At 45.4% G+C, this 27974-nt stretch overlaps 1 protein-coding gene across 1 annotated transcript in view; it reads left to right on the top strand.

The window, feature by feature from the left end:
* Gipc2 (GIPC PDZ domain containing family member 2) overlaps positions 1–22555 on the top strand; it is a 74864-nt gene extending 52309 nt beyond the window's left edge. The window contains exons 4-6 of the mRNA XM_006989491.4: positions 5749–5855; positions 12313–12394; positions 22086–22555. Coding sequence (XP_006989553.1) covers positions 5749–5855; positions 12313–12394; positions 22086–22234 — 338 coding nt within the window. The 3' untranslated portion in view covers positions 22235–22555. The remainder of the gene's footprint in view (positions 1–5748; positions 5856–12312; positions 12395–22085) is intronic.
* Positions 22556–27974: the final 5419 nt, after the last annotated feature.

Here is a 27974-nt window from a genome sequence, read left to right as displayed (position 1 = left end):
TCTGAGAGAATGTGAACAGCTTTGTTCTGGAAGGAGTGAAGAGCAGACTTCTCTCTCTCTCTCTCTCTCAAAAGCCTCTGGGTGGCGGCAGCAACAGTCTGCTAACAGGAGTAGGCTGCCAGGCCCAGGCCCCCTGCATCAGCCCCCGGGTGCCTGCTTAGCACTGTAGATGCCTCCTGCTTACAGATAAGGACTTCACTCTCAAGTTGCAGATGGAGGCTCCGAGGATGCCAGCTGAGGTGTTCAGAGTCTAAAGTCCATGCTCTTAACCACTGCCTGTGGATCACAGTACAGATTTGGCCAAAGGTTGATTGTCCTATAGGGTAAACCATTAGCCATAGCCTTTAGAACACAGCCGTGAGCTATGAAACCTTAGGAACCACATTGAAAATGAAGTGAGAAGGTGGAGACAATCACATCTCAGCAGAAAGTCCTCACAAGATGACCTAAAACGCCAGGGCATGGTGGGCATGAAGTCATGTTGTCTGCACTAATTTCCTTGGGACTCACATCCCGGCTTTGGGCTGGGACTGGAGTCCAACACTTTCCTGCTCATTTCCCCATCTCCCCAGCATACAGCTGAGATTCGGAGTTTTGGGGCTAAAAATGTCAACTAAATAGTTACTAAAGCAATTCATGGCTGTATTAAATGTTGCATTTTAATTTGAAACATAAAAATATATATTATTTTATTATTCCTGATCTAAATGGCCTCTAAAGTTATTTTTGTTCATCACCATCATCATTGTTAGTGTGTATATGTGGCACACACGTGTCACAGCACATGGGTGGCGGTCAGAGGACAACTTTGTGTGGTTCTGTGGATGGGACGCACATGGCGACTGTCTTTGTCCCTCGGCTCCTGAAAAGCCTTTCTTTTGGGTTGAGCACACAAACGGAATCGTATGAAACCTGCCCAGCTCAGCTGTTTCACTCCTTCCTTTCAGGGTCTCGTGTAGCCCAGGCTGGCCTTGAATTTACTATGTAGCCAAGATTGGCCTTGGACTTCTGATCTTCCCACCTTTGTCTCTGGAGTATGACTGTCATTCCTAACCAGAAATTTTTCTTATATAATCACAACCTTAATGAACACATGTGAGCGCCTCCATTAAAAAAAAAAAAAAAAAAAAAGAGTCAGGTATGTGAAACTATGGTTGTTAACATACTTTTCCTAATCTCCAGGGCCATCTTGCCCACACCCCTGTTCTTTCAACTCTTATGGAGTTCTTCCCGAGCACTCAGCCTCATTTTCACAGCAATTATAGCTCCCCATGTCGTCATCAGCTCATGTTCTTTAAAATTAAATCACATAATTAGAGGGAAAGATATAACGGCCACGAGAAGGCTTGGAGAGGAACACAGCTCTCTCGGTGATAGGAAGTTCAACTACAGAAGCAGCGAAAGCTGGAGCGTTCTGTATCCTGAGTGATGTCTGAGGCGGGTATGCATGCACCTGGGTGGACCTGGGAGCCCTTACGGATGCGTGCAGTGATTTCACAGGTTAGGGCTGGTCACCATAGTCTACAGTCTAAACTACATCTTCTCCTAACTCATCCCGGAGAGAAGTCTTGTGTCCACCCATTTCTGTGAACTGACGGATTGAGGGCTTGGCCTGACTGCCCAGACATGCTTAGGTAGGCTGTACTCCAAATTAGGCCAGACTATCAACATTCAGAATCTTTAAAACATTCCCCCAACACTAGACCTGTTTTCTCCTCCACCACCTCAGCCTGAATGAGCAGGATCACCCTGCCTGTTGTCTTGTGGGGACAAGTTGACTTACCTGAAACCTCCTCTAATCTTGGAAAACCTAGGTGGCGGCAATCTGGAGGCTGGTCTAAGCCAGAGCTTAATGTTTAACTTCTGCTTTGGTGCCACCAAGTGGTTAGTTTGGATATCACATGATCCAAGGAAAACGGTTGTCAGAAAAAAAAAAAAAAAGGTGATCATAAAAATAAATTCTGTGATAAGGAGATTTGGGTCAGTGACAATATTCTGCATGATACTCAGTGATGGGTGCATGCCATTAAGCAGTTTCACAGACAAATAGAACACCAGAGGTGAGCCTCGGTATCAGCCATGAACTCTGGGTGATGAGGACAGTTGGGGTATGTTCCTGCTCTGGTGGGGTGCTGATTATGGGGTGGTAGTCTGGGGTGGGCATGGAGTATATGGGAAACTTCTGTATTTTTGCTCATTTTCTGTAGCTCTAAAGGTAACTTATTAATCATATTCACACTGCGACTTTCATAGCTTCCTGTTCTAGATTCTGGTGTTGCAGCAAAGAGTAAGATAAAGTGGAGACTCACCCGAGCCTTGTTTTGTTGCTATGATAAAATATCCTGGCAGAAAGTGGAGAAAATATTTATTTTAGCTCCAGTTCCAGGCTACCGTCCACTGTAGCAGGGCAGTCATGGCGACAGGGACTGAAAACAGTCCTCTCTCATCTACAGTTGAGAGCAGAAGGAAGGAACTCGCACATGCTTTCGGCTCAGCTCAGTTTCTCTATAGTCCAGGACCCAAACTTGGGGCATGGTGCCGCTGACTTTTAGGGTGGGTCTTCTTACATCAATTAAGGTGCCCCAAGGCCATGTACAGGGCCAACCTGACTGAGACAACCTCTCACCGAGACTGAGATTGTGTCAACTTGGCAATTAAAATCGTCTATCCCAGAGGCCAGCTGAATTCACAGAAGGCCGATCACACCTTTCGGAAGGCGCACAGTCCTGCATCTGGGTCCTTAGCTTTGCAAACACCAGAAACTTTCTATTGGTTCAACAGCGTATGGAGCTGTTTCATTTTCTAGATCAAGTTCACAAACCTTTGAGCAACACTTGTTGAACCAGATGCTAATATGCATGCAATTAGACACATGGATGTAATACTAGCATAAATCATAAATGTGTTAAGGGAGTAGTTTACTGTCTACTCTGAAGAAATTTTTTGCTTGTTTGTTTGTTTTTTGAGACAGGGTTTCTCTGTGTAGTTTTGGTCCCTGTCCTGGATCTCACTCTGTAGACCAGGCTGGCCTCGAACTCACAGAGATCCGCCTGACTCTGCCTCCCGAGTGCTGGGATTAAAGGCGTGCGCTATTGCTGCTGGGCAGGTGGCATGGTGACATTGTAGTGGTGGTGGTGTCGATGTGCCACCCACCCAGCGTACTTTGTGTGCTGTTTAGTCTCTAGTGAGGTGGAGTGATGTGAGCATGTGTGCACTGCACGGTTTTGAGCTCTGTTAGTACATGGTAAAACTTTGGTGTGGTGTGTGCCTTTGTGTGTGTTGTTCACTTGCTGGTACTGTTCAGCTAAGCCTGACTGTAGCAGGCTTTCTTTGGGCTACCAACCAGCTCCCAAATCAGGACACAGAATTATTATTAGTTTTGAATGCTCAGCCTTAGCTTAGCTCATATTTTAATCTGTTTGTCTTGACCTAAGTTTGCTTTTTACCTTCCTTTCTTTCTGTATACCTTACATTCATTGCTTTTCACTTCTGACCGGCAGCTGCCTGGCTTCTGGCTCTAGGCATGTGCTTTTCTTTCTCCCTCACTCTCTCCTCCCCCAGCTTAGATTTCTCCTACTTATTCCCTCTGCCTGCCAGCCCCACCTATCCCTCTCCTGCCTAGCTTTTGGCTCTTCAGCTTTTTATTAGACCAGGTGCCTTAGGCAGGCAAGGTGAACCAGCAACACATCTTTTCATAATTAAACAAATGTAGAATAAACAAATGTATCACATGTCTACATCGTTAAAGGCAGCAGAAACAAATGTAACATACCTTTATATAGTTACAGTAATATTCTACAGCATAAACAAATGCAACACATCTCTACATAGTTAACAAAGGCAGCAGAAACAAATGTAACACACTGTCACATAGTTAAAGTAATGTTCCACAGCATAGACAAATGTAACACGTCTTTACATAGTTAAAGTAATGTTCCACAGCATAGACAAATGTAACATATCTCTGCCCAGTTAAAATAACATCCTACAACACCTGACTTTTCCTACCTTAGGATGTGACCCTTGGCTGGGCACACTTCCATTGCTGGCCAGTGCTGAAGACGGAGTGACCTATTCTTTCTCATTGGACACTCTTTTTGGAACTGTGCTCTGAGCAGCTGAGAATTCTTTCTCCCCCGGGGACATGTAGTAACTGGCGAGGCCAGTGCTGGCGGTCATTTGGAGGGGCAGCTTCGGTGACCTGGAAAGCTGCTCAGTCACCGACTAGCATTTGGGCTCACCACCATTTATGGCTTCCTTCCTTTTGGGGAGCCTGTCTATTCATCCGATGGTAACTTTCAGAGGAAAACTTGTGTTTTGGAGATTCTGTCCCTAATTCAGATTAAAATGAATGTGTAAGATTCTTAATCCCATTGCCCTAGATTCCCAGCAAGAAAACAAAACCTGGCAGAAGATGGGGGCCAGTCTAGGGGTCTTATCAAGAATGCGTCCACATGTACCTATGATGCCTGTACCTCTACAGCTTGCACAGAACCCTCTACCTGCTGCATCTAGCAGCCTGCTCTGTCTCACTGTCTACAAGCCCAGCTGTCTCCCCGGTGGTAGAGCCCCTGGACCTGGCCTTAAGCTGTAGCTGCAGAGAGGCCCCAGCCAAAGGGGCTTGGGCACATTTGCAGAAGTTATGGATTGATAGCCTGTGCTTACTTAGACTCTGATTTCTTTTTATTTTTGCCACTGTGTTATTTTTAAAGGGTCGGGTATAATAGTTTAAACTGAAAAAAAAAATCAGGAAATTGATACAAGCCTCTGAATATCCAGTTTCACCGGCAAACAGTGAGTGAATCTGGTCAAGCAGGGCCCCTGTTCCCACAGGGCATGTGTTACTGGAGAGGTCTAGATGGGGCACACCTCTCCCAGTTCCCCTCCCTGCCCTCCCTGGGTTTGTTGCTGCTTAGGATTAGTGCCTTGCAAAGCCACTCCGTTCATTGCAAAAGAAGAACAAATAAAGTGCAGGCAGAGGCAGCCCCAGGACAGGGCTGGCCCCTCTGGACGGCCCCTGGTTCCTTCTGTGGAACTGCCCCAGGTTTTTTCTTCCCGACCTCACCCTTCCGTATGTCACCTTTCAATTTGCTCTTCCAGCTTCTGGTCGGTGTGGGGCTGCAGAGGTTGAATAAAGAGGCAAGAGTCTGGCATCATATGAGTTGATTTTAACAATCCCCCTGCCTCAGCCTTTCCAGTGCTGAGATTAGTCAGGAGCTACCATGCCTGGCAAGACTTGGTTTGAATCTCAGCTGCACTGATTTTTACCTCCCTTATTTGTAAAATGGGGTTGATAACAGGCCTCATAGGGCAGTCCGTGTGTTGGTGGATTTTTTTTGTCTACAAAGCGTCAAGTTCCAGTGCTCTGGCCCTTCTCAGACCTCTCTTTCTTTTCTTCAAGATCAAGATGAAGGTCAGATGAGATTTCCAGGCTGCTGTCTGGCCTCTCACAGCTTTTTGCTCTGAGAATAAAGCCAACTCTTTATCCTACTGTTTCTTCCCCAAAGCTTCCAGCCCATCTCAGGGCATGCTTTTGTTTTGTTGATCCAGCTGTCCCATAGACACACCCACGAGAATAACGGAGGCCAGGTGGGCTTGTTGTGTTTTAGGTGATTCTGTAAGAAGGCAAGTTCTTTATCAAATCTGCCACAACTACATATTGTTTCCTTAAGGAAATGCCTCCACTTTCACACAGTCTGTTGGAATTCTTTCTGAGTTCATGCCTTTCCTACTCACATGTTTTTATAGAAATAGGACCAAGGTCAAAAGCTGGAAAGACGTCAACAGAAAAAATTGGTACTTCAAGAGGAACTCTTCGTCTGAGATCAAAAGGTCCTGCCACAGTAGAAGAACTGGTATGTTATGTTCATTTAATTCCCATTCTGATTGGAAATATACAGCTATGCACATTTATTAGAGCTGGAAATAAAGCTAAAGTAATCCCGGTGAGTAAAAGGCGCTGGTTGGGTGCAGAGCACATGCTCTGAATTCATTTCCTCCTCATGCAATGTTTCCTCCTCCTGAAAACCACTGAGCTGTGAAGAGGAAAATACCCCAAAGCGTGGAAGAGAGCCTGTGGTCTGCGGGAAGCCCCCTCACCTGCAGGTCATTTGTCTAGACTTGTCTATGGACATTTGAAGTCTCTAAAAACTTAAAATGAGTCAGGAGACATGCACTTATGAAGACTGTTAGAATGAAAGATTATATCCGAGATGTCCAGTCTCCTAAGATAAATATTTTCTAGTCATGTCTGACTCTTTTCCTTCATGCTGTACGCTCCTCCCGCCAGGGAAACTGTGGATCCAGCCTGCAATGAACCAGCCTCCAACAACCTTCCCCTGGACGCCCTGAGACTCCAGGCACCTGTCCTCCCCGGGAGGCTGCTGGGTCATTCCCTGTTCCTTCCTCTTTCCTTCTGTGCTGGGAACAGCAGCCAGGGTTATCCTTTAGAGATGCAAGTTTGGGGAGGCCGGGGCTTCCTGGGTCCCTGAGAATAAAAGTTGAGGCCTCAGACTTCCCAAGCCTGTGGCCTGACCCCACCTTCCCACTCTGACCTCATTTATACCGCCTTGCCCCAGTTCCTCTGCTCAGCCGGCTCCCTCCTCCTCACCAGACCCCAGCGTTCCCTGTGCTCAGGGTGTTCCGGCTGCTGTCACCCCCCCCCCCCTTCCGGTCTCTCACTTCTTTTTTCATGTTTCTGCCTGCGGTCACCTCACCTACACCGTCTTCTCGGAATATCTGTCACAGGGTGCAGTTCTCCGACTTTCCCAAAGCACCAAATACTGCGGGGCTCATGTCTTTATTTTGTTTAGTTTCATCTATTGTTGGTTCATAGTCTTGGCCACCCAGGCTAGAATCTCAAAGGAACTCAAGTTTTTGCAGCATCAGTGAATTAATGATGGATTTATTTTAGGTTGAGGGAAGCAAGGGTTTCACTTATTGACTGACTGTCAATGTAAAGGTCAGTATCTGAGTGGAAAGTGTCGGAAGGTGAAGACATGTGGAGGGCAAAGGTGAGGAAGAGAGCAGCAGGGGGGTGGGTGGCAGTGACCAGGATGGGCAGGGGCAGGGACAGGGGCAGGGACAGGGGCAGGGACAGGGGCAGGGGCAAGGGCAGGGGCAGGGGCAGGTCCACCCATGCACTGAGGATGGCAGGGGCAGGGGCAGGTCCACCCATGCACTGAGGATGGCAGGGGCAGGGGCAGGGGCAGGGGCAGGTCCACCCATGCACTGAGGATGGCAGGGGCAGGGGCAGGTCCACCCATGCACTGAGGATGGCAGGGGCAGGGGCAGGGGCAGGGGCAGGGGCAGGGGCAGGGGCAGGTCCATCCATCACACTGGGGATGGTGGGTGATGCCGTAGATGCGAAGGCATCCAAGGCCGCAGCTCCTGAGAGCAGAGCCCAGGCACAGGCCCTCACAGCCTTTATGTGTGAATGTTCCCCTCAGATCCCCAGTCTGTGTGTGAATGTTTCCCTCAGATCCCCAGGTCTCACAGTCTGTGTGTGAATGTTCCCCTCAGATCCCCAGGTCTCACAGTCTGTGTGTGAATGTTTCCTCAGATCCCCAGTCTGTGTGTGAATGTTCCCCTCAGATCCCCAGTCTGTGTGTGAATGTTCCCCTCAGATCCCCAGTCTGTGTGTGAATGTTTCCCTCAGATCCCCAGGCCTCACAGTCTGTGTGTGAATGTTTCCTCAGATCCCCAGTCTGTGTGTGAATGTTCCCCTCAGATCCCCAGTCTGTGTGTGAATGTTCCCCTCAGATCCCCAGTCTGTGTGTGAATGTTTCCCTCAGATCCCCAGGCCTCACAGTCTGTGTGTGAATGTTTCCCTCAGATCCCCAGGCCTCACAGTCTGTGTGTGAATGTTGCCCTCAGATCCCCAGGCCTCACAGTCTGTGTGTGAATGTTCCCTCAGATCCCCAGTCTGTGTGTGAATGTTCCCTCAGATCCCCAGTCTGTGTGTGAATGTTGCCCTCAGATCCCCAGGTCTCACAGTCTGTGTGTGAATGTTGCCCTCAGATCTCCAGGTTCACAGAGCAGAGAATGAGTCAGGTGACCAGTAGGTGGCTGTTTACAAAGTGGTTCCTAGAGCTTTTGGATGACAGTGTCCAGCGTCAGGGAAGGGCTGGTTCCTTAGAGTGGACAGTTGAAGAACCACTAGGTAAAGGCCGTTTGGGGCTGTGTGAGTCACTCAGGATGCTGTGTGTTTGAGGAACCTTGAGGAGGAAGGTGAGTCAGGAATTCAGTCCCTCATGCTGGAGAAAGCATGGTGGCCAGGAACTTGAGCTGCTGCCTATGAGGCAAAGAGACATGCATGCCGGTACTCAGGTCACTTTCTCCTTCTTATTCCGTCTGGGTCCTCAGCTCAAGGAATGGTGCTGCCCAGGGTGAGAGCCGGTTTCCTTTGCCAGTTAACCTAATCCAGAACCTCCCTCACAGACATGCACAGAGGTGTGTTTCCATAGCAATTCTACGTCTCATCAAGTTGGCGGTTAAGATTGGCTAGCACAGCGGCAAATACAGCTGTGAACGCAGTAGAGCCAAAGCATTTTGAAAATGAGCTGCAATGAGTCTCTTGCACAACAGCAGGGTAGGAACACCTAGTGGTCGAGCCTTTGCTTTTTCCTCTGCTCCTTCCACCTCCTGGTGTGTTGCTGAAGATGGTCACTGTCCCTTGAATCAGTGAACATGCCTCCCCAGAAGACAGGAATCTGTAAGAGAACGTCAAATCAGTGGGCAGGAGCTGCAGTGGGGCACACTCTTGGCAGCTGTGAGGATAAGTGAGCAGACGGGACCCGGCGTGTGGAGGAAGTACGGCATGTGGGGCACCGCCATGGCACACCCTGCGCGTGTCTGTTAAGCCCCCATTGGGTATGAGGTGCTACAGTGAGAGGAAGGGGAGCCTGCAGTCTGTCTGGGGTGCTGGAAAGAATTATTCAATGCAAACTTTACAAATTCATCCATTTGCATAGTCTGCTTAATTAAGTAGGTCAATTAAAACTAGCTCATAATGAAAAGAAGCTAGTTTGATGCTAATACTTAATCGGTACAAGTAGCCTGCAACTGAGGTTCTAAAGGATTTAAACTTACAAGATTGTAAACAATCTCTATTCTAACCTGGCACAAACCCGGGGAGCCGAGGATGATGCTCCGTTCCCAGAACTCATTCTTTATTCATTGTGTTTGCTGAGCCTGGCACAGTCGGGGCCCTGGTGATACAAGAACAAATAAAGACCCTTTTCCTCAGAGAGGGCGGGCATTAACGGGAGCTATTAAGAACCAGGGGTGCAGGGCTGAAGAACAGTTCAGGACACTCAGTGCCACCACAAAGAGGCTGTCAGGGACCAGGGAAGACAAGAGGTCAGCCAGCGGTTCCCTGCAGAAGTGGTGGAGTTTGTGCAAGTGGGGGATGAGTTATGAAACAGTCGTGGGCTTGGGGAGAGAGAGTGCACGCTGCCTGCCCGTGAGGTTGGAGAGTGGGTGATGCTGAGGCTGGAGGAAGAGATGGGATGAGGATGTCAAAGGTCCCGCGGTTGACTGGGGATCCCTTTAAAATGGTGGGGGCAGCAACACTATCAATTTGTGTTTTAGAAGACCTCCCTGGTTCCAGGGATGTGCTGTTGAGCAGGGTGGATTTGGGAGGGAAATGCAGGGAAGAGAATTAGGAAGCCTCTGCCTGAAAGGATGAGAACCCAAACAAACGGAATGTGGACAGAAGGAGGTGATGGGTCAAGAGCTGTTCCGGAGACCCGTGGCCCGATACCGGTGGCATTTGTGTATGAGGGTGCTGCCACTTGTTAGCACAGCTTATACCTAGGCTGGGTAGAAACAGGTTAAAATCTGAGTTACTTCATGTCTTAGTTACTGTTGTACTGCTGTGAAGAGAACCATGGCCAAAGCCGTTTACAGAAGGAAGAGTTCATTTAGCTTAGAATTTCAGAGGGTGAGTCCACCACCATCATGGTGGAGAGCATCGCCCCGGGCAGGCATGCACGGCACTGCAGAAGTAATTGAGAGCTACGTTCAATCCACAATCGAGGAAGTGGGGGGCATGCAAGCTAACGGGGGATGGTGTGGGCTTTTGAAACCTCAAAGCCCACCCCCCAGAGACACACCTTTTTGAGCAAGGCCACGCTTCCTAACCCAAGCATTCCAATTTATGAGCCTATGGGACCATTCTCATCCAGACCATCACACTTGTAGCCTGAAACTTTACAGACAACTCAAAACACTGCAATGAAGCGAGAGCAATCAGTCTTGTTATTTACTTTACAAGTTTTAGTTCTTATAGATGATGCGCCCTAGCTGGGGTGTCACTCAGGTAGGATGCTTGCCTACAGTGCATAAGCCTTGGGTATGAGCCCCAACAAGGCAGTACACTCACATTAACATTTTCTCACACATATGCACACACATACACTTTATATACCCTCACCCACATACATAACTCACACATACCACATGCACTTACACACACACACTTACATGCATACTTACACATACTCTGTACTACCTTCATACATTCACAGACATCATATATACACATTATTCACACATTCCACACAGTTATAAATACACATATGTACTCACATACAATTACACTCACATACAAATTCAGGCAATGACACCAAACATTCAAACACACAGTCACAATACTTATACACACACACCCACACATACACACATGTCCACACACTTGACACACACAGACACTCCACATGTGTACACACAGAAATACTGATATCCACTCAATTGCAGATACACTCATGTATCTTTTACACATTCACTCACATGCGTACACTATACACACACACACACACACACACTAATGCTCACATATTCACACAATGACACATACACACATACACACCGAATGGCATACATTTATCTCACCAGCATATAAGTGTATACACCTGCATACTCCAAACCCCCCACATATATACTCATAAACTCATGTATATACACAGAAAGTCTGAGCACACACTCACACAATACACAAATGCACACACACATTCTCACACATTCATACACATACTTTATATACAAACATTCTACATACTTGCGCATGCACACAAATTCATATGTTCACATACATGTGTACACCCACATTCCTCTCTACATGTACACATCACATACACACCCTCTCCTGAAATTCACACTCACATATTACACAATGCAGCACAAAAGCTCACTCATTTACATATACACACTTATATAAACACACATACCCTCACTCCTCACACATGTACAGTCATACCTAATGCACTGGCATTTTCTCATGTACAGAGTCATACACACTGGTGATCCCAGCACTGGGGAGGTGGACACTAGAGGTGCCCAGGGGCTTGCTAGCTGAGTCAGCAAGCTCCAGGCTCAGTGAGAGACCCTGTCTCAAAAAATATAAGGAGAGCAATTGAGGAGAGCACTTAGTATCAGACTATGACATCCACACAAACATGACACACATGTACATATACATGAAACACACACAGACACACAGAAACATACAGACACAGGTACACACATAGACATACATACACATAAACACAGACAGACACACAGACACACAGACACACACACACACACACACACACACACACACACACACACACACCATGGCAAAGAGCTCGGAGACTCCCAACCTTTTAGTGGCAATGCTCCCCAACTCCTAGTCATGTGTTCCAACTGTATTCTCCAGGCCCATGGACTTCTTACAGTGATGGTAATGTGCTCTTCTATGAGACTTTACAACTCCATGGCTTTCCGTGTGTTACCGTCTGCTCACGGTGTCTCTCCCCTGTGTGTCTGACACGTCTGCATCCCTGGAAACACCGCCCTTAAATCACTTTCTTCTGAAGACCTCTGGCTTCTGTCCCTCCTACGCCTTAAAACTCCTGTCTAATCACTGAGGTCACATCTTTCTCCCATTTAGGTAGTTCAGTACCTGGGAACTGTGCTCTTCTCTCCTCTTCCTTCCTCCGTCCCTCCCCCTCCTTTCCCCTTCCTCCCTCCCCCTCCCCCTCCTCCCTCCCCCCCCTCTTCCTCCCTCCCCCCTCTCTTCCTCCCTCCCCCTCTCTCCCTTCCTCCTCCCTCCCTCCCTTTCTTCCTCTCTTCCTCCCTTGAATCCATAATATTTAATGCTGACACCATTGCTATATATTTACTGTATTGATTTGCATTTAGCTATAAGGTTGTAAGGTATATTTCAGATACATCCACTAAAATCAGCTAATGGACCAGATTTCCTGCTGGGTGTGCCCTGAGAGTCAAGAGACTTTATTGTAAATGCAACATCTTGTTTTCTTTTTAAAGCCCTCTGAAGCCAAAGCAAAGGCGATCGAAAAGGTGGACGATCTCCTCGAACTGTACATGGGAATTCGAGATATTGACTTGGGTAAGGCCACACTCTTAGTGATAATTTCCATGTTGTTTATAGACGGTAGCCAACTGTACTCTTCAAGATGAAAAGGATTTCTGGAGTACGAAAGAGCATAAAAATAGTAACGAATAGTGATTTACCAAGTTTCTTGCTGGGGGGTATTACTGCTGTTAACTTTTACAATTTTAGCTAAACGTGGCATGGTGGCACACACCTTTAATCTCAGCACTATGGAGGCAGAAGCAAGTGAATCTCTGTAAATTCAAGGCCATCCTGGTCTACACTGTGTATTCCAGGACAGCCAGAGCTACATAATAAAAAGACCCTATATCAAAAACCAAACAAAAAATGTAACTTTTAATCTAGACACTGTGAATAATACCACCTTTATCCTATTTCCTGCATTAAAATATTCATGAAAACATATAGCTAAATGATGCATATGAAAAGTTTTCTTATCTGATGGGCCACATTTATATTGGTTATTGGTTAAATTATGTCTTATGATATCAAAGTTGTACACCATTTAGTAGGATTCCTGAAATAGGAAGAAAAAGACACAGAACTCATGAGTAAGAGTGACTCGGCAGTGGGCTGCTGGGTGTTTCCTGTTGTTTCTTGTGCTACCACGAATGTGTCAGGTTCTTGCTTTATCAACTAAAACTCTACCAGTAGCAAATAGTGCACAACAAAATGAAAACAAAAAACCTTATTTCCAACTGTATTAAGGAGGAAAAAATAGGAGAAATTTATGGTTTTTATAACCGAAAAATCCAGACATGGGTCTTGACGTCAAAAATGGGGAAATCTGGGCGCTGGAGAGACGGCTCAGAAGCGAAGAGCACTCTCTCCTGGGTTCCAGTTCCCAGCGCGCCTGCGGCAGCTCCAAGCACTTACAGTTCCAGTTCCAGGGGTTCTGATGCCCTCTTCTGGCCTCCAAGGGCACTGCACACAGACGGTGCAGCTGCAACATTCACATGCAAACCAAAGAATGCCAGACATGCACCTCCAGAGATAATGTGGACCAGATGCGCACCTCCGGAGATAATGCAGACCAGATGTGTACCTCCGGAGATAATGCGGACAAAGTGTGCATGAGCAGCTGCCTCTGTGCAGTGAGGAGTTGGGATAACAAAGAACAGACTCTTATAGGAGAGAAGGAGTGGGAAATCCATACAGGGAGAGACAGGGCAGCTGACCGGTGGGTACACAGAAAGGTGGCTCAGCACAAAGAAGGAAAGAGCGCGGAGCTAAGGCTGGGTGGTTCCAGGGAGGTAAGGCGAGCCGCCCAGGAAAAGCCGCGGAGCCCGCATGCCCCAGACACAATTGATGAGACGGTGACCCCCCAACACTTGAGGAAGAGGTCTATTGTGCCACTCCCCATGTCTCAGAGGGCTGTGGCTGGGTGCCGCTACTCTAAGAGGTGGTTATTCAAAATTGAGCCACCCTGGGCTCTGAGAATAAAGGACAATCCCAAGTCAGTGTTAGAAATTACAAAAAAATTAAAAATGGAAGTGGCAGGTTCAGCAGAAAGGAGCCGACATAGGATTACCCTTCAGAAAATGTTCTATTAGGAGCTGGGGAGGGGTGTGCAGGCTGCAGGTCCAGAGAGGGGCTGCGTTAGGAGAGGTGGCCACCTTGTAGTGTATTTCAGGATGAGGAACTGAAGGAAAGAGGCTTAAGATTCTCAGAGTATTTTTATTCTTTACTTTTGGTGTGCACGTATGTATGTATGTATGTATGTATGTATGTATGTATGTATGTATGTATGTATGTGTGTGTGTGTTTGTGTCTCATAGCTTTTCAGGGGTGTGGTGGGAAGTCCCATACCATGTGACTTAACTAGGCCTCGTCTGCTAAATTCCTGTTATGGAGATAGTACTAGTCAGGACCCTAGACTTATCTTGCAGTTGTAGTGGGAGGGACCGGCTTGCCACCCCTCATCCAGACTGGAGTACCCTCTCAGTCTCAGCAGCAGGGAATTGATCTTTGTTCTAAGGGGCTGGCTGCAGCACAGTGTGGCCTGATTTCTCCCACGCTGCTGCATCTATCCACTTCAAGCAGTAGGCCCACGCTCTAGTGGTCAGGGAGCCCTAAGTCAATCTACTACAGCCCTGGATGACATACAGCCAGAAGAGGTATTCAGAGACTGGGAGGATGGCAGTGAAGTTATAGGAGATGCGGTCCCATGCCCAGTGTCTGGGAGCTGGCCTCATTATCCAACAATGACTTTGGAGTCTAAGAGCCCTGACCCTGATGCCGGAAGGTTGATCAACCCTGAGCCACCTGGGGCTGCCACAGGAATGGGGAACTCTGTGGCTCCAACGAGACACTTGGCACTGGCAGCCTCCCTTCCCCTTCAGGGTGTTTAAGGCTTAGAGATTTAAAAAAAAATTTTTTTTTCTTTTAGTTTTTCGAGACAGGTCTTCTCTGTGTAATAGCTCTGGTTGTCCTGGAACTCGCTCTGAGGACCAGGCTGGCCTCGAACTCAGAGATCCGCCTGCCTCTGCCTCCTGAGTGCTGGGATTAAAGGCATGTACCACCATGCCCTGTGGTTTAGAGGGTTTTTAAAAGTTCAGAGACATGTCTGCCCACACAGAGTTGTGCTTACTTTTCTGACTGCTAACACATTTGGGAGATGCTCCCTCATTTGGAACTTTAGTAACGCCATGGTGTATGAACTGAGAGGTTGGGGGGCCACAGCAGCCCCTGCCTGCCCCACAGAATGCAAAGCTAAATGTAGTTAGCAGAAGCCCCTCACACGCAAAGAAGCCACGGAAGGGAAGGCAGTTAGGATAGGAGGATTTTTCTGTGGGCTGCCAGCTCACAGAAAACTACACGGAGACTTATTATTAGTTATGAAACCTTGGTCTTAGCTTAGGCTTGTTCCTAACTAGTTCTTATGACTTAACCCATATCTTTTAATCTATGTTCTTTACATGACTCAGTTACCTTTACTCTGTACTGCCCATCCTGCTTCCTTAGCATCTGGCTGGTGATTCTCCCTTTCTTCTTCCCAGAGCTCTCTGTCCCTGGAAGTCCTACCTAACCTCTTCCTGCCTAGCTAATGGCCATTAGGCTCTTTATTAAACCAATCAGAGTGACATATTTTATACAGTATAAAGGAATATTCCACAACAAGTTGGGGACAGCTGCCATGTGACCCACACAGGCATAGAAGTGGCATAAATGAAGAGAGACAAGAATCTACAAGTTCAGCTGCCCTGGCCCCTAGGGCCACCTGACTTACTGCAGTTTTAAAGGATTCAGGAGAAGACACTAACATTCCATCTATTTTCCTCTTCTTTGTTTTCTATTTTTCTTTTTATCATGCTTCCAGTATACTGTTATTACTTTATCTTATTTCTAAAAGCTTTATGTTTCTATCATTTCTCTGATTTTGTTTATGTATTTTTATTATTATTATTAGGTGACTTCCTTTTGACTTTTGTTTTTTAATAAAAGTTTTCCCTCAACTTTCCCCTTATAACATTCTCATTCATTCTTGGTTTCCTTACTTGGGGCTCTTCTGCCCCACCCCCTCCCTACCCTATTATTTCCTTGTTTTTGTCTCTACATCAACCTTGAATAATTTTAACCTCATCTCACAGTCTGTTTCATGGTAACTGGTGATATAGTATAGGTCTTAATCTAAGTGCACCGCTGTATCTTGTTTGGTTGCTGTTGTTGCTCTTTGAGTAATTTGTGTTCTCCTCTCCGAGCGGTGCTGGGACTGAACCTTAAGAGCAGGCTGCTCACTAAGATCCCAGATAAAACTGCATGAGATGTACAACCCACAGATGCACACCTCTCAACACAGAAAAACAAGAAACATAGAAAGCAAGGCAATGTAACTCCTCAGCTAGTCAAAAGATCATAAATCTGCAGCAATTGAATTCAAAGATACTAACTAAAATGGGTAAAATGTCAGGCAAAGGATTTAAGAGCTTACTTGTAAAAACGACCAGGGACTTCACACAAGATCCATAAAGATACATAAAAGCAGATAAATGAAGTAAGAAAATCAATCTTGAGTGTAGAAAAGAAAGTCAGTAAAAAGGAAGGGAAATGTGCCAGGTGCTATGGCACACTCCTTTAATGATAGCACTCAGGAGGCAGAGGCAGGTGGGTCTCTGTGAGTTCCAGGACAGCCAGGGCTACACAGTGAGACCTTGTCTCAAAATCCTACCAAACAAATAAACAAACAAAAAGAAGTACTGAAATGAAAAATTCAGTGAATCATAAGAACAAAACAAAACAACAACAACAACAAATGCACAAAACCACAGCAGACGGCATCATCAATAAACTAAATCAAACAAAGGAAAGACTCCATGACCGGAAGACTAGGTCAACACATCTCCCACTTACATACCAGTGAAGAAGAGAACTGGGCAGTCAAGCCCACAAGCTTCCAAGATCTCTGGACCATGATCAAGAGACCAAACCTGAGAACCCATGGGGCAGACAAATGAGCTGAGATTAAAGACCAAAGGAACAGAAAATCTAGTCAGTGTAGGAGAAAATCCTCCAAATCTAGGGAAAGAAATGAATATTCCAACACAGCAGAACCCCAGGTGGGCATGGTCGGAGGAGAGAAAGGTAGTGTTAAGACTGTCCTGTGTACATCCATCCAGGGTCACCTCATCTCTAGAACCTACATTTGGGGGGAATTCTGGGATTCAGATACATGACACAGGCTTGCGGGGGTAATTCAGACGCATGGAAATAGGGGTAAGAGGGTTTAGAGAGGGCAGGGACCTGAGAAATACGGACTAGGCAGTGTTTGCTGGAAAGTGATATCATACATCAGTCTTCAGCCGAGAAGCTACAGGTAATGGCAAACAGGGTAGGATTCGGGATTCAAATCCGTTCTTGGATCATGAGCTAGAATACAGGAGAACAGTGCTTTCAAGGTAGGACCTCAGGGCTGTCTTCAACACTAGAACTTTTCATAGTTATATAAGTCAGAACTAATTATTATTAAAATGCAGATATGGAGGCTGGAGAGATGGTTCAGCAGTTAAGCTGCTTGCTGTTCTTCCAGAGGATGTGGGTTGCTTTCCAAGTACCCATGGTGAGTGACTCACAACCACTGTAACTCTAGCTCCAGAGGATCTGACGCTCTCTTCTGGCCTCTAGGGGTACTGCACTCACACACATATACCCTGTACTCACCACACAAACATACATTCAAATAAATAGAGATAAAATAAACTGGTGCTCATGGAAGCCTGAAGAGGCCATAGTAGCTCTTGGAACTAGAATTACAGGTGGTTGTGAGTTGTCATGTCGGTTCTGGGAATTGAACTTGAGTGCTCTTAACCATTGAGCCATCCCTCCAGCCCCCCAAATAAAACAAATCTCTAAACAATTATTTCATTTATGTGTATAAGTATTTTGCCTGCATGTATTTATGTGCACCATGTGTATGCCTGATGCCCTCAGCGGTCAGAAGAGAGCATTAGATCCCCTGGAACTGGAATTATTATTATGATTTTTGCTTCTAGAGATCTTGTGTTTTAATGAGAGGCAAGAATCATTCACACATGTAACATGTAAGGTGGTGATTTATGCCCTGAAGAAAGTCATGGGCTGAAGTTAGGTGGTGACCAGTACATTTACACTTGACATTTATTTCTTGCAACAACATACTCCATATCGGTTTTGTTCTTTTGTGCTCACTCCACCTCACAGTTATATGTTACCTGCTGTAATCCTGTACACAGTTACAGTTCAGCCTTAATCTAGGAACACAATTCAGGAGGACAACCAGGGGCTGCACATACATAAGGAAAACAACAAATTCACCAATTATGAATTAGCATCACTAGTATGCATTAATTGTCCAGTTGGAGGAAAACAACCCCATGACCACTAGAAGACAGAGAAATTGCTAACCATTGCAGTGTAGGCATGAATCTTATGGATGAGGGTGGAGTTAGTAAGACCTTGCATGATGATTTGGTCCCAGGGAAGCAGATTCTATGTGCACACTGTGCTTGGTTGGGGAAGTATTATCAGGAAGAGATATAGAGGTAGGGAAGTCTGCATGAAAACTAGTGTGGTAGGATGACTACAGATGTGGTTTTATCATCAGATATATCTGTTTCTGAGTTCTTGCCTTGCTTTTCTGTGACCTTGGTTTATTACTTAAGTTCTCCCCTTTCTAGTTTGAAAACTGAAAATATGACTTCTTATCTTACGGTGCTGTTCTGGTTCCTATATTTGCAAAACAAACTACTCTAAAAGGGATCTACATGATACATCCAGTGTATTATATCTAGAGCTTCCATGGTACGGAACTGAAGTGCACAGTGGAAGCCACTTGTCTCTGCTCAGTATTGTCTGGATCTCAGTTGGGGTGACAAGATGACTGGCCTCTTACAACCAAGGCCAGAACCACCTGGAATCCTATTTGTTTGGAGGTTTATTATTAGTCTCCTGGGATATCAGCTGGGGCCATGTGCCATAGCATTTGTGTGTGGTATCTGCATGGCCCAGGTTTGCTTAAAATATGGTAGCATCATGGATATTCAATTTCTTACATGGCAATCTAGAGTATTGTCTTAGTTAGGGTTTCTATGGCTGTGATGGAACACCATGACCAAAGCAACTTGGAGAGGTTTATTTGGCTTATGTATCCCTCATGTTTATTTTGCTTATGTATTAGTTGCAATCCATTGAGGAAAGCCAAGTCAGGAACTCAGATTGGGAAGGAAAACAGAGGCAGGAACAGAGGCAGAGGCCATAGAGGACTATTGCTTCCTGGCTTGCCTCTCATATTTGGAACTGGAATTATGGATGATTGTGAGCCACCATGTGAAAGCTGGCTTCTGAACCTGTATCCTCTGCAAGAATAAGTGCTCATAATAGATGAGCCATCTTTCAAGCTCTTAAATCTTAAAAAATACAAATATAGTACAGCAGAATAATGGATAATAGTACAAATGGTTATAAATGAGTTTGACGTAAGTCTTTAAGGATAAATTTTCTGGGTTGATGAGATGGCCCCGCAGGTAAAGTCACTACCCACTAAGTCTGGTGACCCAAGTTTGGCCCCAGGGATCCACATGGTGGGAGGAGAGCACTGCCTCCTGCAAGTTGAAGTTGTCCTCTGACCTTCACAACTGTGGTGTACCAGATGTCTGCTCCCCAAACACACACACACACACACACACACACACACACACACACACACACACACACTGAAGAAATAAATATAATTCGAAAAAGAATCTTAAAAAAGAAGAGTGAATTTTCTTTTGTGCTCAGAAATGTAGACCATTAAATATTCTAAAAAATCCATCAAAATCACCCAGTGGTCCCTCGTCAGTTTAATTAAATATCTGTAGCAAATTCCTTTAATTGACACAAAGTCATTGTCATCATACATGATTAGTAGTGTGACTGGTCACTTAGAGAGGCAAAGTGTAAGAAGAGTCATTATTTGAAGAATGTCAGCTGTTGTTAAATTAGGAATTTCTGTTGTTCAGATACGATTAGCATGAAATATAACTCAGAAATGTGAGCCTAACTTAACAGACAAATGCATGACTTTACTTCTCTGCAGAGCCAGTGTTTCTTGGCTTTCAGGAATGTTCTTTCTTTTTGTTTTTTGAGACAGGGTTTCTTTGTGTAGCCCTGGCTTTCCTGGAGCTTGATCTGTAGACCAGGCTGGCCACAGTCTCAGAGATCTGCCTTCCTATGCCTCCCAAGTGCTGGGATTAAAAGCATGGGCCACCACCACCTGGCTTCAAATGAGTCTTTGTAGGAAATAACTTTGAGGATGAACGTACATCAATGGTTGTAATTTAAGCTGTGATTTTTCAACTAGCCAAGCTAACACAGGGTACCTCCAGATGTTATCTGTAAAATAAAAATTCTGGAAGATGTTGAGTCCCCTGGAGTGATCTAACTCAAGGATACATTATATATTCCATCTGGAAGCTTTAAAGCAACAGTGTAACTACCTGTGGACCTACAGTGTTTTCTGATACCAATTTAGGATTTTGGACTAATTCTGGCAGTTTCAGAACTTAAAAGATTATTCTATTAAAAAGGCTAGAAATGTGTGGGAAGGAAATTAAAATGGCAGCTTCTAAATCATTTTCCCCACAATACCTTTTATAGCTGGTTAGAAAGGTATATTAATGATGTTTCTTCCATGGGTCCTTGCCTTGGTCTGTAAAGCAATGCACACTGTGAAGAGCTTCTAAGTTGAGATCAATGAAGTCCGGAGTGGATTTTTATTAAAAAGTGCATTGTAGAGGCTGGAGGAACAGCTCATCGATTAAGAGGACTGGCTGCTCTTTCAGAGGACCTGGCCCACATAGCATCTCACAGTCATCTGTAACATCCAGTCACAGGGCGTGTACCACCTTCTTCTGGCCCCCATAGGCACTGCATATATATGGTGTAGAGACATACATGCTGGCAAGACACCCATACACATAAAAAATAGTGACTAAATAAAATATTTTTAAAACATGCATTATAGGGCTAAGGGTACAGCTCATAGATAGAGCATCTACCTGGAATACATGAGACCCTGAGTTGGAGTTCCATTAACACACACACACACACACACACACACACACACACACACACACACTACCCATATATACAATACATACATACGCATACACACACATATATACATGTACATATAAATACATACATACAGTAAAGATTTTAAGTAGTAGGTTGGTTTTTACACCTGAAAGTTCTTTAAATGTTTACAAACTTAATGGAGACTGTGTGTTGGTCAAAGTTCTGTGGTGAAAGGAGCATAAAAATATTCTCAGGGCGGCCACAAGAGGTCAGCACTTAGCTGTAATATGTGGCATTAAAAAATGCTTTGTGGTTGTGAGCGCTTATAAGGGCAAAGCAAAAATGGCCTTCTAGATCCTGGGGAAAGTCCTCTGGGAATGTGTGCTTGTGGGGATGCTGTTTCCCAGACATAGAACACAGGGTGTAAGTCACTTCTAGGAAGGCAGACCATGCATAGCATCTTAATTCTATCCTAAACCAGAAGGTGCTCAAGAAAGATGCCACCGAAATCCAGCTGCTGTGTGGCCAGCTGTACATGTTCCTTTGGTGAGGGGAGAGTATACCCAGCTAGCTGGGAGTAGGGGTGGACTGAAGGGACAGAGTGTTAGTGACTGTGGGAAGGGGAGGGGCTGTGTGTGCTAACACTCCTGGTGAGGTTAGTCATGAGGTTTTCTAATCGCGTGTCTTCCAGCCGTCAGATGCTGCAGGGCTGCACAGAGGACTCAGTGAGATGCTTCTCTGGGAACTACTGTTTGCTCCACAGAGCCCAGGTCAAAATACCAGATATGGTGGTGTGTGCTTTAAAACTTACTGTTGGAAGTGGAGACAGGAGGATTCCTGGTGCTGGCTAGACAGCCAGCGAAGCCTAACTAGTGAGCTCCAGGCCCGTGAGGGCAAAGTCTCAAAAAGAGGTGGATGACATTTCGGGGGTTGACACCTGAGGCCGCCTTCTGGTCTTTCTATGCATGTACATCCACTCCACACCAGACAAAACAGGACAAAATAATCCCAAACGAATGTAGAGACTCCCAACGGATGGGCTCTCAGGTTGGGGACAGGGCAGAGGCGACAGCTTCATATCTGATAAGTGGACACAGTCAGTCCTCCGATGTTGGCTCATGGCTCATTAACCTTTACAAATTATCATTGACAGCCACGACCATGTTTGAAGCTGGAAAAGACAAAAGCAACCCGGATGAATTTGCTGTGGCACTTGACGAGACTCTGGGAGACTTTGCTTTTCCTGACGAATTTGTGTTTGACGTGTGGGGAGCCATCGGTGATGTCAAGCAAGGACGATGATGGTGTGGATGATCCTCCTGCAGACATGACCAGAGTTCTTTTGAAGGCAGCCTTCCTGGGGACTCTTAGATAACTTTATGAACTCTGCTTTAGCTTCATGTGTATGAGATACAGTCTACGGAATATAATTTTGATTTATGGATAATGTTTAATATAGTTTCCTATGTAGTAAGTATGCTTAAGATAAAGTATGATCCATTTCAATATTTGTTCAAAAGTTTCTAACAGTGATTTTTTAAAAGGGCATTTCTACACCCATGGTCTTGTTCTCCGTTGACACTCATGCCTTACTTTCCACATTAAATAGTTGATTACAACAGCTTTGGGGGCGTTTTTTCCTTCAATATCTTTTTAAACAATTGTGCATTTATCATTCCATGTATGTGCTTTCCTGTATGCGTACCATGCACATGCAGTGCTTGAGGAGACCAGAAGAGGGCGTCTGTAACAGTCTACAACTCTCCAACTGGAGGTATACACAGTTGTGAGGGGCGTGTAGGTGCTGGGGACTGAACCTGGGTGGTCTGCAAGAGCAGCCAGTGCCCTTTAGTACCGGGCCACATCTCCAGACTCCTTTCTTCCAAAATCTTAATATTGTGGGAATTAGGCTCAGAGTCTGATTTACCTCATAACATCTTCATTTTGTTATGTTAACCTAACAGGATACGTGGAGGAAGTGAAGCGCAGGTGACACCTGCCAGTGTAGAAGCAGGTGCTCATTTTGAAATGAGCAGCAGCAGGGGGAGGTTGCTTTGGCTGACTGGTTCCTAGGGCACGCTTTGTAAAAGTAAGGTTGATTTTTAAAAAATTTGTAATTGCTCTTAAGAGCAATTGGTTGAACTTGTGCTGTGTACGCAAATGTGTGTGTGTGTGTGTGTGTGTGTGTGTGTGTGTGTGTGTGTGTGTGTGTGTAGGGAGGGGGTCTGGGGTGGGTGGGCATTCAAGGTAAAAAGGTGATAGGTAGAAGCCGTTGTACTTTTTTGTTCTTTTCAGACCTTAAAGTATTATTTCAGTTTTCACCTATAGCTTCTTTCCTGCTGACTTTTCTAAGGCCTCCAGGCCAGGGTTTATATTTGTAGCATTTTTATTTTGAAACACATTTGCTCAGAAAATAACTGTGTTTGAGATGCTGTCTTTGCTGTGTGAGTATGTGGTTTAAGCGGCGATCGTTTTCAGCCTCCCAAGCATCGGAGGAAATGCTGTCAGAAATTGATTCCCCAGTGGAAATAAAGGAGGAGGGCGGAGTGGGAAGGAGTGCATTAGCTGTGATTGTAGAGTCCTAGGCTCCCTTCCTCTCACCCCTGCTTTATTGAGAAGATTGAGAGGAAATGACAGCCTCACTCTTCTTGGACATTTCACGGATGTAAGAGAAACGGAAATAAATGGCTCCAGCACAGATCATTTAATGAGGTGGAAGACAGCGTGGCCAACCACTCTAGTACATCTGATGAAAGATGCTGGGCACTGCAGCAGTAATCAGAAGTAACAACCGGGGGTGGGGTGTTCTGGGGACCAGAAGTAATGCCTTCTTCATGCTGGGTTAATGCCTAGATAACTCTGTCCTCCTGTGACAGACACGACGCTACTTTTTCTGTCACTGCCTCCGTCACAGCAGAGCGATGCTCGGGCTGATTTTCTTTATTAATCTGAAGCCTGCACAGGAGCCGTTTGAGTCATTAACATGAAGCACAGGTAGCCCAGAGGACACAGACTGGTTAATTCTTCTGTGTGCTCCAGCTGTGATCCATTGGTAATGTTCAGTGAGTTTTCTTCGGAGGCTTCGAAAATGCCTGTACAGTCTTAGACACATAAAGAGAGCTGATGTCTTAGGAACGGGGAAGTTACCAGATGAAGTAGGAGGGCCCATAGAAACATGGTAGCTTAAACAATAGCAAAAGTGTAATTTTTTTTGGTCACTAGATGTTAGATTTGAAATGTTTACTGTATATTTTTTATATCATTGTGATTTTTTTTGGTGTGTTTGAGTATGAGAATGTGTGAATATGTGAGTATGTATGAGAGTGTGTGTCTGAGTGCAAGTGTGTGTCTGGGTTAGTGTGTGCCTGTGTGTGTGTGTGTGTGTATGTGTGTGTGTGTGTGTGAGTGTGAGTGTGAGTGTGTATGAGTGAGAGCATTCCTTTGGGGCCAGGTCTCTCTTTGAACCTGGAATTCATGTTTTTTGTTTTTTTTTTTTAAATTTTTTGGCTAGGTTGGGAGCTAGCAAGCTCCAGCAATCTTGTGCTTGATTATTTTCTTGTTCTTAGTGTTTCTTTTTCTCATAGTTAGTCTGCACTCCACTCCATGGTTGCAGGCATGCATGGAGCCATACCCAGCATGTTGCATGCATGCGTGCGTGCGTGCGTGCGTGCGTGTGTGTGTGTGTGTGTGTGTGTGTGTGTGTGTGTCCTCACACGTGCGCAGTAAGCACGCAAGTGTCGAGCCATCTTTTTCTCCTGTCTTTGCCGGTTTTTGTGTTGTTTACTCTGGTCCTAGCCCAAACTACCCTTCTACCTTAGTCTTCAATACCTGGGACTGGTGATCCCTGCCACTGTGCCTGGCTAATCGACTATTACCGGCAGCGGTCAGTTTCTCCTTTGGAGGCCTTCAGGAAGACTAGAACTTGGTGCTGTTTGCTGTGTCTTATGGAATATCACCGTCATGGTGATACTTCTAGAACTTGGGTATGCAAGGCAGCGGTATCCATGAACAACCTCAACTGTTCTTGTCTGTTAGAATTCGAAGGCCACCGTTGTTACCAAGGCTCTCAGCTGGACCCAGCTGTCTGAGAGGAGTCTCTGCAATGTTCTCATCTCTCCCCTCCACCGGGAGACTGACAGCGGGGTCAGTTGTTCCTCAGGCCGTTTTGTCCCCCTACCTGGAGATACATCTGTCTTTGAGCTTTGCACCTTTTGGCAACACACAGTGCAGAATTATTTGAGCAGCTCTACACTTGTGGGAACAGATCATCTTTTGAAAAGGACCCCATCATTACCACTACTTGTTGTTTTCATTTTCTCTTGTGTAGTCTGAGTGGAGAGTTTGTGTACACACATGTATGTGGGGCCATGTGTCAGTGTGTGCTCATGCGGAGAACAGAGGCTGACATCCGTGTCTTCCTCAATCACTCTTCAGCTCATTTTTTTGGACACAGGGCCTCCCACTGAACCTAGGACTCGTTGATTGGTTAGGCCGACTGGCCGGGAGCCCCAGAGAGCTGCCTCCCCAGCACCGACTGCAGATGCACATTACCCCTGACTTTCACATGGGCGCTGGGGTAAGAACTCAGGTCCTCGAGCTCGAACAGCAAGGTTCCCCCCCTCCCCCGACCATTCTCCCCAGGCCTTCTTGTGTACTCTTTTGTCCTTCAGTGGGAGACAGTTATTTGATTTTTCCTTGATTCCCTCCCATTCAAAACAGTGTGTCTGTGTGGATGTCCCAGTAAGAATCCCATGGTGGCAGGGATTGCAGACAGGTTCAGTGGAGCTCTGATCTGGGTCCTGATCAGATGCACATCCTAATGATTCTAAGTATTAATATGTATATTTTTGGTTTCTGAGGTGTCTTAAAAAATGTAATTATATGCCGGGCATAATGTTGTGTGCTTTTAATCTCAGCATTGGGAAGTAGAGGCAGGCAGATGTCTGTGAGTTTGAGGCCAAGCCTGGTCTCCATAGTGAATTTCAGGACAGCCAGAGCTCCATAGTGAGACCTTGTCTTGAACCACCAAAAAAAAAAAAAAAAAAAAAAAAAGAAAAAAAAAAGGAAATGTAATTATATAGGCTTTACTATGTGAAAGTCTTCAAAAGTTCACTTATAAAAGTAGTGTTCTGTTGGCCCATGTCTGAATCACTAAATCAATATGATAATGCAGCTGATTGTTAGGTAAAAAGAGATGTCTTACCTTCCTTGAGGATGTGTGATTTCTAATATTTCTCTTTCTAACACCAGTAAACAGGTGTCTCTGGGTCTTCACCAAGTCCAGGGTTGCCCATCCTTCACCATGTCGGGTGACTCTCTGGTATCCTGTGATGCAGTTACTGTCCACTGTAGGTGGTGGCAACATGACCTTCTCTGCAAAAGGGGTTTTCTACACTGTGACAGATCTTCTAGTCAGAGCACAGATGCACAACGCAGACTACAGAATGGCCCTGCCCTCTGAGACGTCTGAGAATGTGCCGCTCACAACAGCCTTGCTGCTACCCTGGTGGTGATACTGCCTAGGGGAGTTAAGTTACCCAGGCTGCTAGTGAACAGAGGGGGAAAAGCTGCCTTCTGTCAAATGCATTTTTATGTTCCTGACACTGGGTGGTGCAATATAAAAGTAATTACTAGCCCTCAATACGTGGTGATAAAATGGCTCTAAATTTGTGAAGTTACAAAGTAGCACCATCACCTGCAAACTGAGCTCTAAGAACTGAGTCATGTCAGCTGGAATAGTCCGTGTCTGTGAGAAGAGGGCATGGTCATGGATCATTTTCAAGTGGCAACAAAGAGGAGAAACGAAAAGATTCTTCAAAGGAGCTTTGGGTAAATATAACTATTTGCTAATGTATGTCATACAATAGCATCGAATAGAGTCAGACAAAACATTCTGCTTTATTGGGAAGACATTTTAGAATAAAAACCATATACTTTAATGTCTGGCTTTGGATTTATTGATCTATATATAAAACAATAAATTATTTTGATACTATCCTAGCATATATTATTTAGTGTATTTCTACTTGTAGATGCAAAACTTAATGTTGATCAAAAAGTAAGTTATAATCTAAGGCTTATGTTCAAAGCACACTTTCTTAAAATGTAAACCTTTTCATAAAAAAGGGATGGATCAGTTTTTGTTATCAAAAGGTTTGGAGTTGAGGGTGGAGAGATGATCGAGCAGTTAAGAGCATTTCCTGCTGCGGAGGAGGACCTGGGTTCAGTTCTCAGCATCTATCTGGTGGCTCACAATCATTTGTGACTCCAGTTCCAGGGGATCCGAACCCTCTTCTGGCTTCTGGGGACACCAGACATGTGCATGGTGCACTTCCACACATGCAGGCGCATAAAATGAACACATCTGGAAAGTTTAAAGTGTCTTTGGCGTTTTGTCAGTTTTAGGGTTTTAAGTGTTGTTTGAATGAGCGGCAGGGATGTTGCGAGTGCTCAGGCCTTGCTTTCCTTCTCTGTACTCCTGGCGTTTTTGTTATCTCAGCAGCTTTTGTGCAACCTGTGGCCCGTGGGCTATCTGCGGCTAAAGACAGTCTGAGTGCTGCTCGACAGGAAACTGTAAACTTGAAGATTATCCCAGTTACTGATGAGGAATGTCAGCAAGCACTTCTTGCTCAGTTAACCACCTCACACAGTCCTTAGCAACCACCTTCATTTTCAATGTTAAAGAAAATAGGTTGTGGGAAATTAAGTCACTTGCCCCAGGGTACATGCGTGGCTAGTGGCAAATCCAGGATTTGAACCCAGTCTTCAGGTAATCCCTCAGATCTGCAAAGCTAGTTCTGCTAATATTTTATGGGAACAATGTAAAATGTACAAGTCACTTGGGAAGTTGTTAGGGAACGGGAGCCCAGAAAGCAAGGTTGTAGATTCAACCAACTGCTCTCACTGTCTGCGGAGGAGCAGCCCCCAGAGGCTGGTCCAGCCGGGAGTAGATTCAGATGGATAAATGATTGATTTTAGGATGGAAACCATACTTGGACGCAGTGGTTCTTTAGGCTACGAAAACTGAAGTCAGTAATAACTA

This window comes from Peromyscus maniculatus, chromosome 6 (genome assembly GCF_049852395.1).
Source record: "Peromyscus maniculatus bairdii isolate BWxNUB_F1_BW_parent chromosome 6, HU_Pman_BW_mat_3.1, whole genome shotgun sequence".
NCBI lineage: Eukaryota > Metazoa > Chordata > Mammalia > Rodentia > Cricetidae > Peromyscus > Peromyscus maniculatus.
The sequence above is the reverse complement of the archived record's forward strand: the minus strand, read 5'-3'. Positions and strand labels throughout refer to the sequence as shown.